This window comes from Rattus rattus, chromosome 13, assembly GCF_011064425.1.
Source record: "Rattus rattus isolate New Zealand chromosome 13, Rrattus_CSIRO_v1, whole genome shotgun sequence".
Lineage (NCBI taxonomy): Eukaryota > Metazoa > Chordata > Mammalia > Rodentia > Muridae > Rattus > Rattus rattus.
This window is the reverse complement of record NC_046166.1, coordinates 16,890,913-16,905,064: the sequence shown is the minus strand read 5'-3', so window position 1 is coordinate 16,905,064 and position 14,152 is coordinate 16,890,913. Positions and strand designations below refer to the sequence as shown.

The 14,152-nt window shown below is 38.6% G+C and overlaps 1 protein-coding gene across 1 annotated transcript in view; it reads left to right on the top strand.

Annotated features, from left to right (window-relative positions):
• Nrg3 (neuregulin 3) overlaps positions 1 to 13,149 on the top strand; it is a 1,080,436-nt gene extending 1,067,287 nt beyond the window's left edge. The window contains exons 9-11 of the mRNA XM_032919377.1: positions 4,519 to 4,692; positions 10,283 to 10,354; positions 10,588 to 13,149. Of these exons, the coding sequence (XP_032775268.1) occupies positions 4,519 to 4,692; positions 10,283 to 10,354; positions 10,588 to 11,095 (754 nt within the window). The 3' untranslated portion in view covers positions 11,096 to 13,149. The remainder of the gene's footprint in view (positions 1 to 4,518; positions 4,693 to 10,282; positions 10,355 to 10,587) is intronic.
• The last annotated feature ends 1,003 nt before the right edge of the window (positions 13,150 to 14,152 follow it).

Below are 14,152 nucleotides of genomic sequence, written 5' to 3'. Positions count from 1 at the left end.
GACATGCACCAAGTGCTCCCAACACACCTCAAAAATGTTTCAGAGGCAAATACTGGAAAGAATTTTCTTTGTACCTGTAAGATAAATGTTATCAAAGAGGTGGTATCTTTGTGTGTGTGTATGAGCTAGTCACAGAAACAAGTTCTTTGGAGGCAAAGGGCAACTATAAAGTTATTTGATGTGCCACAGGAAACACTCAAGCTTGGCACATTCTTTGGCATATTATCATGTACATTGAGTTTTGTGCATGAGGAATCTTCTTTTAAAAATCAGTCATATAGATGTGGTACATCTACACAATGGAATATTACTCAGCTATCAAAAACAATGACTTTATGAAATTCATAGGCAAATGGAGGGAACTGGAAAATATCATCCTGAGTGAGGTAACCCAATCACAGAAAAACACACATGGTATGCACTCATTGATAAGTGGCTATTAGCCCAAATGCTTGAATTACCCTATATGCACAGAACACATGAAACTCAAGAAGGATGACCAAAATGCGAATGCTTCACTCCTTCTTTAAAAGGGGAACAAGAATATCCTTGGCAGGGAATAGGGAGGCAAAGATTAAAACAGAGACAGAAGGAACACCCATTCAGAGCCTGCCCCACATGTGGCCCATACATATACAGCCACCAAACTAGATAAGATGGATGAAGGAAAGAAGAGCAGGCCGACAGGAACCGGATGTAGATGTTAATAACTTTAATCTGTAAAAGGTGTTCAAAAACTAAACATTACTTTTCTTAGTGATAAAAATTTTAATATGTTTAAAGTTATATGTCAATCTATGTATGAATTTAATCTTTTAAAATTTAATCTATCTATCTGTTTAATCTTTTAAAATCACACACACGTGCACGCACACAGATACATACACACACACGCACACACACAGATACATACACACACACGCACACACACACACACATCACACAGGAGTTAAAAGTTTTTAAAACTGCATCAATTGTTACTAGCAATAGAATGTTACTGACAAAAAATGTTACTGGCATGTTTTCCTTTATCTTCACCACCTTGTACTCTAGCAAGACAGAAATACACAATAAAAGAGCTGATCTCCTCCTTTCCAACTCTAAAGACCTTCCTGGCTGTACTTGCTATGAGATTTTCAGTTATTCTAACATTGAGGACACTACACCTCAGAAGCTGATAATGACGTTTATTCTCATACCTCTACAGTAGAAAGATTTTAGGGTACCAAGGATTTGACAAAGAAAATAGTTTCAGAAGCTTCGACTTACAAATGAAATAGTTTGGCATCTGGGTAGAAGCATTAGTTACTGTTGGCATGTCTGTGGTATGTTGTAGTGTGCATTTACAGAATTCCTGTGAAAACAGCTTTTTACTTCACTTGGCCTATGGAAGCTGCATTTATTTCAGAAGTAAAGTCCAAAATTGCTAGTCTTTTAAAAGGCAAGAAGTTTTTCCAAAATAGTATTTTCCCCAGTTTATTCTAAAATATGTTACTATAGTTATCTACTCTGTCATTTAGAATTGTATTCTATTGCTCTTAAGCGTATTATGGCTAAAATATTTTGAATTTGTGATTTTTAAGTGGTGGCTTCTGCTATGTTGAAAGTACAGCGCTACTGTGCCAGGTACATTTTTTTGTCAATCTCCCACCATTAACTATGAGCTTTGTTTCTAGAACCCCAGGATTAAATGGTGGTCTCTTTAAAGGGACTTCCAGATTGTTTGTTGTTGTTTGTTTGTTTGTTTGTTTTTGACTCAATGACATTGCAGTTCTGAAGGCTATGTGCTGATAAATTGGCCAGGGTTGATTTATAAAGTACCTTTAGAACTGTAAATTACAGTTTAATACATCATGGCTTTTGTTTTGTAAAACATGCAATAGACTAAACCGTTTCATGATTGATGACCTGTTTACTGATTTATATTTCTTTCCACCTGCTTCATAACTTCCTGAATGCCCCTGGGTTAGAAGGCTTGAATCGCTGATTGATCTATAGGGCTACAACTGCTTTTGAAGATGGGCCACTACGTCACACTGGTAGACCTTGTTTTGACAGTTCAGAAAGCCATGAATAATTAATTTTTTGTTCTGCACTAAATTCATGATTCCCTTGGATGCCTTAATATGAAACAAAGCTATTAATACAAAACCATTATTTCTAATGTTTAGTGGAAAACCTACTCATTGAAAAAAATCTATTGAGGCATGTAATTTTTTTCTTTTTTGGTTGCACTATATCTTGGCAATCTAACTTGTTTACAATGGTATCAATATAGGCTATCAACAGTGACAGATGCCCAGAGAATCCAATGCCACAGAGGAACATTTGCACTACCACTTACGGTACAACAACTCATAGAACACATGGTGTTGTGCACCTTACATGTTCCCCTCACACAAGAGATTTAGTGCATTTGAATGCTTTCTTCTCTGGTGCAATCTGCAAAAATTCTTGAGAAGAGTTATGCTGACATTTTGCTTTGGCCACTTCCCTCCTCCCCCCACACTCAAGTCACTTTCTATGGAAAGCCTTATGTACCAGGTGAGATTCAGACTCCCTTGTCCTCTGGCTTCTCGCATATTAGAACGAGGTGCTGGTGAGGGATGAAAGGGCTACAACAAGGAGGTCATAGTCATTCCAGCCCCTGCCTCATTTCTGTCTCATTCTGGTCTTCTGTGTCTATAGAGCCTGATCCCTGACTTGGTCCTTCCGGCACTGTCTCTGTTCTGAAAAATGTCCCCTCTCCTTTAAAGTAATGGCTTCCTATAGTTAGTGGCCTGAAGTGCATCAATGTCTGTGTGGCTTCGCCTTGTTTCCTTTCAAGTAATGACCACTGGCCATGCCACTTATAGTCTTCTTAATTGGTCCAAGTTAAAGTGGGATTTATTTCCTCCAGGACTCTGACACAGCTCTCATTAGGTAGCAGAGAAACATGAGCAGTTTACTCTAGTGCCAGAGTCCTTAAAAATCTAGGTTCTGGGCTGGAGAGATGGCTCAGCGGTTAAGAGCACAGACTGCTCTTCCAGAGGTCCTGAGTTCAAATCCCAGCAACCACATGGTGGCTCACAACCATCTATAAAAATCTAGGTTCTGTTTCCTCAGGTTAGACAGACATGGAAAGGCAGGAAACAGAGTCACTGTTAGAGAGCTCCTCAAAGACATTGGCTTAGAGATTAAATACGAGGAGCACATTGTTCAGTGTTTTGGGAACTCTACAGCAGATACATAGCTAACTAAAGTAACCTGACATGATCTGGTGGCTGAACAAAATAGAGAATTTAGTGTCCACCTGCCACCTTAACGGAGCTGGAAAAAAAGGACTTTCGAACTCAAGTCTCATTTTCTCAAACTCTCAATTAAATTATTTGCAAATATTTGCCCTGGGGGTAGTGCACGCCTTTCATCCCAGCATTCAGGAGGCAGAGGTGAATCTCTGTGAATTCAAGTCCAGTCTGGTCTATGTAACAAGTTTCAGGTTAGCCAGACCAACATAGTAATTCTTTATCTCACATATTTATTGAGTAAGTTTTATACTTAGAATAATGGTTATTGATGGAAATGGTGACAAATTCCAAATAGTACACTAATGGGGTAAGATTGCATTAGGAGGCTGTCCCCTATGGGTGCACTATTGAGGCCTGAGTATTTTTCATCCCATAATTGCACTGATAATTTTAGACAATAAAAGTGTAGCATACAAGTTTTAGCTCACTATATGCTCATGGAAGCACCATTTGTACCACATAACATGACATCTCAAGGAACACATACATTTGAACACAGGTCACTCAGTCACGTGGGGAAGGGAGTTGATAAGGAATATTCCAGTCAACTTCCTGATTTATCTTCACAGAAACTGCTTCCTTTAAAACAGCCTGTGTACAAGGGTTTACTTTGTATAGGTCACATACACCTTTTGCCATTGATGGCCTCTACAAATATTCAGTCATCTGAGATATTTGGATGCATACACCCAATAAAATTGAACCAGGAGCTTTTGAAAAGCAAACTCAAATGCAAAACTAGTTTCTTGAGACTGATGAAAATCTGGGACAGTAAACTGAGAATTTAACACCTATGTGAAAGAAAGAATGCCAATTAAAGTAAGGTCTGTTTATCCTATCACTGAGAAATGGAAATTTCTCCATAAATCCCCTCTGGGCTTCCTACATTCCGTTCTCATCACTGCCTAATGAGGGCATTTTCATGCCAATTAGAAAGACAGCTACTGTGGCTTGGGAAATCAGGGTGGAGGAGAAGTGGGATCCTGAGACTTCCTTAAACCTACTTCTTTGTTAGCTAGAAGACTAGGAACACAATGAACTGTCTCTCAGTACCTCCAACAATAAATGAATTAATCAACTTCTAATTTTATCTGAGTATATATTTGACACTGATAGCATAGAACTTTAAAGACGTGTGATATGAATTGAATGTCTGAGACATTTGAACACTTCTTAGAAGTTTTTATTATCTCTTTGGTTTGTTGGTTTTGTTTTTTGTTTTCCAACCCAGCAGAAGTATTTCTTCTTGTGGCAGCCCAGGACAAAGGAGTGGGATGTTGCATAGGAATACTTTCAGAAGGACACCACCCTCACCCCGAAGTCGACTGGGTGGTATTGTAGGACCAGCATATCAACAACTTGAAGAATCAAGAATTCCAGACCAGGATACGATACCATGCCAAGGGTAGGTCTTACAGCAAGGGACTTAAATGGAGTCTGACACTAAGTTTTTATATGCCTGCATACATATATACACAGCCTGTCTTTCTCTATGGTGAATATTAGAATGGATGTCTAGAAAACCTACCTTGTACTGTGCTTAAAAATATATAAGAAGATGAAGCTTTCTGCAAAGCTTGGAAAAACTGAAGTATCCTTTTATCAGTAAGTTAGAAATTTAACTACCTGACCAGTAATATGGACAAAACCCTAAAAACTAACCTCTAACATAAATGAGGTATCTACTTCTACCCAGTATTCTCAAATTTGGGGATTAGGTAAATATTAAAAGCAGAACAACAGAGAAAATTTCACAAGTCAGGTGTCTTTATTATTAATGCTATGGAGGTATGAGGTATGGAGGTAAAAGGGATTTTGGATACCATGGCTACTGCATACAGATCAATAGCACTGTGGCTTCTAGGAGGCACCAGCACAGGTAGAGCTCAAGATGTAGATAGTAGATTGCAATATGGGTCTAGTCACAACTATGCTCTTTGTGTAAGCCACTCAAGCGTTTATGGGTAACTTATAATTAAAGTTTGGTCTCTGTCCCTTACAACTTGTGTCAACTTCAGAAAACTTCATCATCTGAACATAAGATATTGGTCAGATCAAAGATGGAGTGTTAAGAAACGTCCTTAAGCTTTTATTTAAGTTTTGTATTCACAGAAACAATGTTTGTCATAGTGATTCTCATACTGCTAGCATTAATGTCAAGATTCTAGATTTACTCTAGCTGTTTCCAGAATCAGGTTCTAGTTGTATAACTTAGAAGTTGACTTTCTGAAGGAGCCAGGCTGGGTTTCTGTGCAGTTTTTTTATTTTTTATTTTTTTGTAAGTTGATTATTTCATATTGCTTGTTTTTATCTTGAGATTATAGCAGGTAGGATGTCCAACTCATAACCTTTACATTTCTTTTTTCTTCTAGAAATGGGATAGATGAACTGTTGCCCTGTTTGATTAAACTTCACATGGGTTTCTTTATAAAAAAAAAAAGATACTTAGGATAGAGGATGCAAAGAGATAGAACTGCTAAGTCGTCCAAAGTGTGTAACATAAATGAAGTGGCAGACATTTTGCTTGGTCTTACTTTTGAAAAGGGGATTCCCATTTAGCCCATACACATACTGACCCTATTTCATAGGACTGCATACATATACACAGCCTGTCCTTCCATATGGTGAATATTAACACGGGTATCTAGAAAACCGACCTTGTTCTGTGCTTTTTCCCTCCCCTCCTAACTACTATTCTGGCTTTCACGTACCATGTTCGTGATGTAAGGATTCTCAGAGCCTGTGGTGGGTTCTAGTTTGAATCACAAATTCACAGACCTTGCAGGGCTACGGGTTTTCATTTTCTGCCATGTCTTTTCCCTCCTCGGCTTACATGCTTGTAACTTTGTGTTGGCTCAGTCACTACTAGCTTGGCAGTAGTCTCTAGCTGGCTGGCCACAAGCCTTTTCTCCGTGTCATATGCACCCAGTGTTGTTAGATGTTGACTCTATAAGTCACTCTGGCTTTAGCACAGTAAGTCTTAGGGAGCAATCTCATGTCAGTTCTTAAAAACAGCTATTTTCCACTCCTGGGGGACAGACTCTCTCCTGGGACTGCAAATGGGGTTGGTAATAGAATTTCTCAGTTAACATTCTTCAAATCTGCCCTAAGCCTGAAAGGAGAGTAAATGAATTTGCAAGAGCCATCAGCCATCTGGTCCTGTTTACCAAGCATGTGGTTGTTCTCTGTTAAATAGGCCTCATGTATAAAGCTTCTCTCCTGGGTTGGAAATTGTGCCGAGCATGACCCCACCACCTATTCTAGCACAGCAGCCCTTAGAGCGGGTTAGATGCAAGCTGAGGATCCTTTTCTCTGACTGGAGCCAGCTCTGGTAATAATGCCCAAAGCGCTGAACTCCTGCATGGTAAACCAATTAACTGACGGATTATAGGCTAATAAAAAGGAATAGATTCAGAAAAGTCAGATTAGCATCCTCAATGTAGTCATGAACCAAAACATACTTAGTTTCCACTTCATCTAAAACCTATTGCACCTATTTGATATTCTTTGAAGCTGTTATTGGTGAATGGAGTGAGGATAGGAAAGTTTAAATGCCCATTTCAGAGTGGCGCTGTGAATTTCTCATAGAAACCCATGAGAAAATGTGAGGGTGTGTCTTAGCTTTCTGACCAAATCAACTACAAAATCAGGAAAGGGATGTGCTGAAAACACCCAGTGGCTGTTTATGTAATATAGAATAGCTAATTGTAGGGTCAGTTCTCTGCACTATTGCATACCTCAAAGATTGTGTCTTAAGAGGCAACTAGACTGGTGGTAGTAGTGTACGCTTCTAATCCCAGTACTCCAGAGACAGAAGCAGGTACATCTCTGAGTTCCAGGCCAGCCTGGTCTATGGAGTAAGTCCCAGGAAAATCAAGACTGTACAAAGAAATCCTGCCTCAAATCACAAACAAACAGTAACAGCAACAAAAGTGTCAACTAGAGAAAGAAAGTCCATAGCCCATGACTTCCAACAAGTTAAACAGACACTAACAATTGCACCTCTTCTTGGCTCACATAGTCAAAGAAAAAATAAAATCATAATTGGAGCTTCTGATTTTTTTTCCTGAGGAGTGACAGGGAGTGCAGTCCAAACTAATATTGTCAGTGAGTGATTTTACTATTAAACTAAGAGTTGTTGAAATTCCAGGGATACAGAATTCTGAATAGCTTCTATGTTACAATTCCATCTAGAAATTTAGATTCTATATAAACATTTCCTGAAATATCAAAGCTGAGACCCCTCAGCGGAACCCCAGGAAGGAACTGAGAGTTACAATGTACCTCTGGTGGAAGAATATAGCACCAGAATGTTGCATGTACTATTTAAAAGACAACCCATGCTATAGCTGGCTACTGTCTGGCCAGGGTAGTCTTACCACCTCCATGGTGAACCCCATGCAGTGTCCACCCAATTTCTCATGGTTCATTTGCCTCAGAATTGCCTCACATTCCCAGTCATCTAATTCCAGCTGCTGGCTGCTGCCAAAGGGATAAGCAGTCCCAAATTTCCGCCACTAGCCGGGGGGCACACTCTCACACACTCCACTATGGTTACCTTTCCCTGGTGGTCAGATGAATTGTCACTAAATGGAAAACACCAGACAATCTTAGTTTAGAATCAACAGATAACACAATCACTGAGTGTGGAACCTATCATCCTAAATTCAACAACTATTCTATGTTAGAAATCTTCTGGTGGTAGGATCCATCAGGTCCTGCCTCTAGAACTATCAATCTCCCAGCCTACATCTTGTCTGCCTTGCTCCCATCATCCAAAAGGAAGTCCCCTCCTACTGCTTTCCATTTTCCTCTCTGGTACCTGGAAGGCCCACCTCCTCTTCGCCCAGTGATTGGCTTCTTGTCTATATTATCTAATCAAGCAGGGGAAAAGTCCACTACAGAACAATATAGCTCAAGTTGTTTCAGTTAAATTTTACAACACCACCATCCCCCAAGTACCCATGTAGTATGAGAGATTATGTTTTTGTTTTCTTGTGTTGAGCACAGGCCTGTATTATACAAAGATTGCACTTCTACTGATTTCTATCACCAGCCCCTATATGTTTTAAGGATTTCGAGAATTCAAGCAAAACTCCCATTATCTTAGAGTTCAAATCATATAACAACATTGGTGATGGCAACCATGTTGTATTCAGAATTAAATCAACCTTGGAAAACTGTCATTCTTTAAAACCCACCATCATGCTATAGCAAGAGTTTAGATTTTCCTTATTGCTGTGAATGCGTCCAGTAGCTGGTTATGGAAATGACACAGGTTAATTAACTTCAATTTCTCTCTTCCATCTAAGTCCTTAAGAATCAGAATCAGGTTAAAGAAGTGGATATTTGAACTTTGGCACTAATTGTCTTTGTTGCTTAGTCATGCCATGTTGCTGAGTCACTGTGGCAATGAGTTATAAACATCATCTAAGGTATTCAACATTTTACAAATAGAATTTATCCATCTGTAAGACTCTACTGGTTTCAGTACATTACTGCTTACTAGATTCTACCTATAGATCTACCCTAATGACATTGATGTAGATACAGTGCTATTCCAGCCATATTTCTTAGCTTGCTTCTGTGTGTAAACATATGAAAGGCATATTTTCTGTATATTCATGCATTTCTGAAATATGGTGGCAACAACTAAACAAATGGGCCCAAGGCTTGCTCCTTCCTTTCATTGAGATTGGCTCATGGATTAGACATTTAGAATCTGATTTTCTGTCATACAAGGAATAGGAAAAAGATCCCACAAAGAATTTTCTTATGCATGACTGTATAAAATTAAGAACCCCAAAAGATGTTATAGTCTAGTTTACCTTAGGATGGCCCTTCATTAGCTGCTTCTGAATTTTTCAGTGACAATTTTATAGTGGCAAAAGGACAATTCCAGAATCTTCCTTCTGTTACATAAAGATGCATCTTGGGACAGGTCATATGAATGCCCCTTGGAATTATCTATTCATTTAGCATATAAGAATAATAAACTAAAAAAGATGTTTTACATGAGTTAATTGGAGGTGAAAGTACTGTTTGAAGTCACTGTAAAATTGTTAGCTGTTATGTCTGATATTAATTAATACACTAAAAAAGACTCCTTTCCTTTGGAATATAATCATTCATTTTGTGTTCATTAGATCAGGAATTATTGGTGACCAATTCTATTGTAGATGCACTGAGAAAAAACATGACTACTACCCAGCCCTCTTTACTAATTCTGGTGAAGCATCCCATTGTGACCTCACAGTAGAGACTTCTTTGTAGCTCTTCAATACATTTCATGCAACTGTTCTTTACATGTAGAGAAACAGTTATTTACATTACAATATAAACCAAGGGAAATAAATCTATTCCATGGAAATTCATTGTTTAGCATATGCTTTCATGTTAACTTTAGTATTTAGGAATGACTTACTAGAAATAGAATAAACTAGCATCAAGGGCTGGCTCCCAAAGCCCTTTCCATGAAGTCTGTCTTATACATGTTTCTTTCCTGGCACTGAAAACATCACAGGAAGAAAGTCAGCAGTCTGAGCAGTTCAAAACTCAGGTTTGCACATTGGCGTTGTAATAAGCCATTGCTGTACACCAGTCCCCTCTTCTATTGTTGGGACACCAAAATACTACTAGGTTCGCAGGATGCTTCATGCTCCCACTAGGCAGGCAGAGGGATTGGCTGTGCCTGTGTTTGTCCTCCAGTTCAGCATTGGGCCAGCAAGGCAATTTCTACAGAGCAAAATGCCACCAAGCCATCAGATTCACATTCCGTGTGTAAAACAGAAGCTTTGGGGACTACAATACGTTGATGATCAAAAATTAGCTTCCTGATGACCCCTCTTGATGGTGACCACATGAGTCTATGACGTAGACTCAGAGCTGAGAGGGTGGCTAAGCTATGAGTGAAGTGATGCCATGGTCGTGTCCTGTTTGTCACGATGGAAAAGGCCACACCGACGTGCTCAACACCCATTTACTTTGTATTCTAGGATAGAGGTCAGGAAGACTATATCCCACCTGCCTATACAGCTGTGGTGTGTTGAAAGACCCCTGGACTTAAAGTAAGAAGATCTGGGTTTGAGTCTCAGTATGTCACTTATTTTTCTGTGTGACCTTGAGCAAGTCACTTCACTGATCTGAATTTCAAGTTACTGTCCGTGGGACCATAGTATCCGTCTAATGGGGTTGCTGTGAGAAGTCAGTGAGATGGTGCATGTGCAAAGTGATTTTTGGATGGCATTGTTCTCCGTGGCACAGTGGGAACTGCGATATGACTCTGTTCCTTTTATTTCAGGTATGCATCCACTGGCTTAAGAACCCAACAAAATGCATCAATAAATATGCAACTGCCTTCAAGAGAGACAAACCCCTATTTTAATAGCTTGGATCAAAAGGACCTGGTGGGTTATTTATCCCCAAGGGCCAATTCGGTGCCCATCATCCCGTCGGTGGGTCTAGAAGAAACCTGCATGCAAATGCCAGGGATTTCTGACGTCAAAAGCATTAAATGGTGCAAAAACTCCTACTCTGCTGACATTGTCAATGCGAGTATTCCAGTCAGCGATTGTCTTCTAGAAGAACAGCAAGAAGTGAAAATATTACTAGAGACCGTGCAGGAACAGATCCGGATTCTGACTGATGCCAGACGGTCAGAAGACTACGAACTGGCCAGCATGGAAACTGAGGATAGTGCGAGCGAAAACACAGCCTTTCTCCCCCTGAGTCCCACGGCCAAATCAGAACGAGAGGCACAATTTGTCTTAAGAAATGAAATTCAAAGAGACTCTGTGCTAACAAAGTGACTGGAGATGTAGGGATCTGTGCATTCTATGCTTTGCTCAACAGGAAGGAGAGGAAATTAAATACAAATTATTTATATGCATTAATTTAAGAGCATCTACTTAGAAGAAACCAAATAGTCTGCCGCCCTCATATCATAGTGTTTTTTAACAAAATATTTTTTTAAAGGGAAAGAAGCGTTTCAGGAGTGATAAAGCTTACCACTAAAGCTTTAGGGGAGAATTCTGAATCCAATTTCAGTTAGTCCTTACACTGTCCTCTTTGGCTCTTGGAAGATTTGGCAAATTCCAACCTTTGGTCCCATACTGCCAGTGTCTATATAAAAAAAGAAACTGGTGTTCTCCTAGTGTCAAAGAGATGAAGTTTATTCCAAGGGCATATGTGCCAGTTAAACAGATAGTCCTGGCCATTTGACTCTAGAGTTCCAACCCCTAAATTTCTCTTCATCAATGCTCTCTCTACAGGCTATGTCATGTCAAGGAATGTAGTGCTTTGTATTTGATTTTCAAAGAATGGCAAGAAAACATGAGCAGGAGGGAAGACAGAAAACAGGAGTAATCCGGGCAAAATTAGCTACTCTCATGTGCCATTTTTCTCTGTAATTTGAAAGCACAGAATCTCAGAGGGAGGTGTGAAATTATTATAGGAAAAGAGACAAAATGACAGCGTCGTGTTACTAAAATCATGCTAATAGAAATGTTTTTCTCGGAGAGTGTTTAGAAGCTCTGAAAGGGCACCTCTGTGTGTGTGTGTGTGTGTGTGTGTGTGTGTGTGTGTGTGTGTGTGTGCGTGCGCGCCTGTGTGCACAGGTGTGAGGGTGCAAGTGTTGTGGCCTTGCTCACCCAAGCACATATGCTATATGCACATGTGTTCCCTGTACGTATGTGTGTGCATGTGTGTGTGTGTATTAAAGCTTGCTAAAATTTGTTCTGAAACATCAGGGAAGCTAATATTCAGAAGAGATTTCCCCCTTTAGATCTTTTCACTTTAAATTTTCCATTAAATGTAAATTTGGTTAGCGAGTTCTTGAACCAAGGTAACTTGCATGGTGGGGTCTTACAAAACTCTGGACAATGTTTAGACCATTTTCTGATGTGAATAATATTTAAAAGGATAGCGTTTGGCTGGTGCAAATCAGCATCACAAAGCAAATTAATGGAGGATGTGTTTATTTTGAATCATTTAACTTAAATTATTGGCACAAGCCAATCATCAAATTGACAGTTGACTATTTTATTTCTCGTCATCCTCATTGCTAATTTATAGCAAGTCTGCTCCGTGTAGACAGAAGCACTGGCTTCTGTGGTTAACATGGAAGGAATAAATTGTTGAAAATCACAAATCCCAGACTATTCAGTTCACAAGCAATGCCCCCAAACAACAAATTGTGTTGTATGTTCATTTGGAATAAAGCAATATTTTTACCACTGCTAAGGTGAACTGAAACCTCTCCTGAAGACGTGTCTGTTTTATTTTCCCTTCTTTTCATGGGGCATTCAAGGAAACTAGTGTTCACATACCCAGTCTCTATCCAATTATTGGTGGTGTTGTTATGTTTACACTGTTTAAAATAAAAAGGCACAGTATTTGAAAGTACATAAAAGATTGCTTTTACTGTAGTTTGGGGAAAGTTTATTTAAAAATTTCATTGGTTTCTCTCTCAAGCAGAGAAAACATACTATTCTTTTTTGAGGTAAGTTTGTTTTAAATATACTGCAAATTATTATCTGTGAACATTCATTGATATGAGATAGAATACCATCTAGGGAATAGAAAAAGCTTTAAAAAACTGATCAAAAGGGTTCAATAGGAAACTGAGGTCTTGGATATTGAAAACACTTTTGATGAAAACCTACATTGTAGCTGACAAAGTTGCGTGGCATCATTTGTAACTACTAGAGTTTGATTGCTTTGAGTAGAGCAGTAAGATTGTTCTCATCTTCCAACATTGGGAATTTTTATTATCCTCTTGCTCAACTTAGTTTTATTTGAAAACATTTGCTATTTATGAAAATCTTAGAAGGTTTTTGTAGGTGTATAAAATCCTGAAAATTGAGCATCTACTGAACCATTATGTTGTTATTTAACCTATCAAATACCAGAGGCCACACTGGTGTTTTGAAGTCAACTTTTTGGGATTGTACTGGGTTTTGTTTTTATTTGTTATTTTGTTGTTTCTTTGTTTTTTCTTGTTTCATTTTCTTTCTTTCTTTCTTCCTTCCTTCCTTTCTTTCTTTCTTTCTTTCTTTCTTTTTCTCTCTCTCTCTCTTTCTCACTCTCTTTCTTTCCTTTGTCCTTAAAACATTAAATATCATTAATCTAAAGATTCCATTCACTAGGAGAACAGGTACTCTGAGGAAGTGATTTTACAAAAACAAAATAAAAAATAAACAAAAACACAGTAAGATCAATATAACTTATCCTGATATAGCATATTACTTTAATAAAAACTGTATATCATTTGATTATGCTACAAGTCTTCCCACCACATGCTGAAAATAACAAGGATCAGGCAAATTCAATGACCATGTGACAGAAAGTTTACAGTTATTGGTATTTTCTGAACACTCAAGTCAGAATCCTCCACAGAAATAGCTATTTGTGGTAGTTACAGGAAGTATTCCTGCAAAGAGTATAAGCTCAAAGGGTACATCTTAGGTCACCAACAGACAAGTGGCACTTGCAGAATGCACTGAGACTTTCAACGTAAACCTGATCTGGCAAATACCTGAGCCATCATTGCTTTGTCCCTCAAGCTCATGTACTTACTAGGGCATGGTGATTTCTACACCATACCTCTGAATTTACTTCATTTTCCTCATCTTTATTTTGGGAACAGATATTTGTAATTAAATAAGGAACATAGACATCATCAACTGGAGACTGAATATCACCCATTATATTTTTGCTTTAGTCATTTTTCTGGTGTGTGTTTTTTATATGACAAAATATTTCCAATTACTGGTAGCTATTGTGGAATGCTTTTGACCAATTGATGTTAGTAAGGTAGAGTAGAAATGATTTTGGAGAATTAGCATCTGGTTTCTCTCTTCCTATGT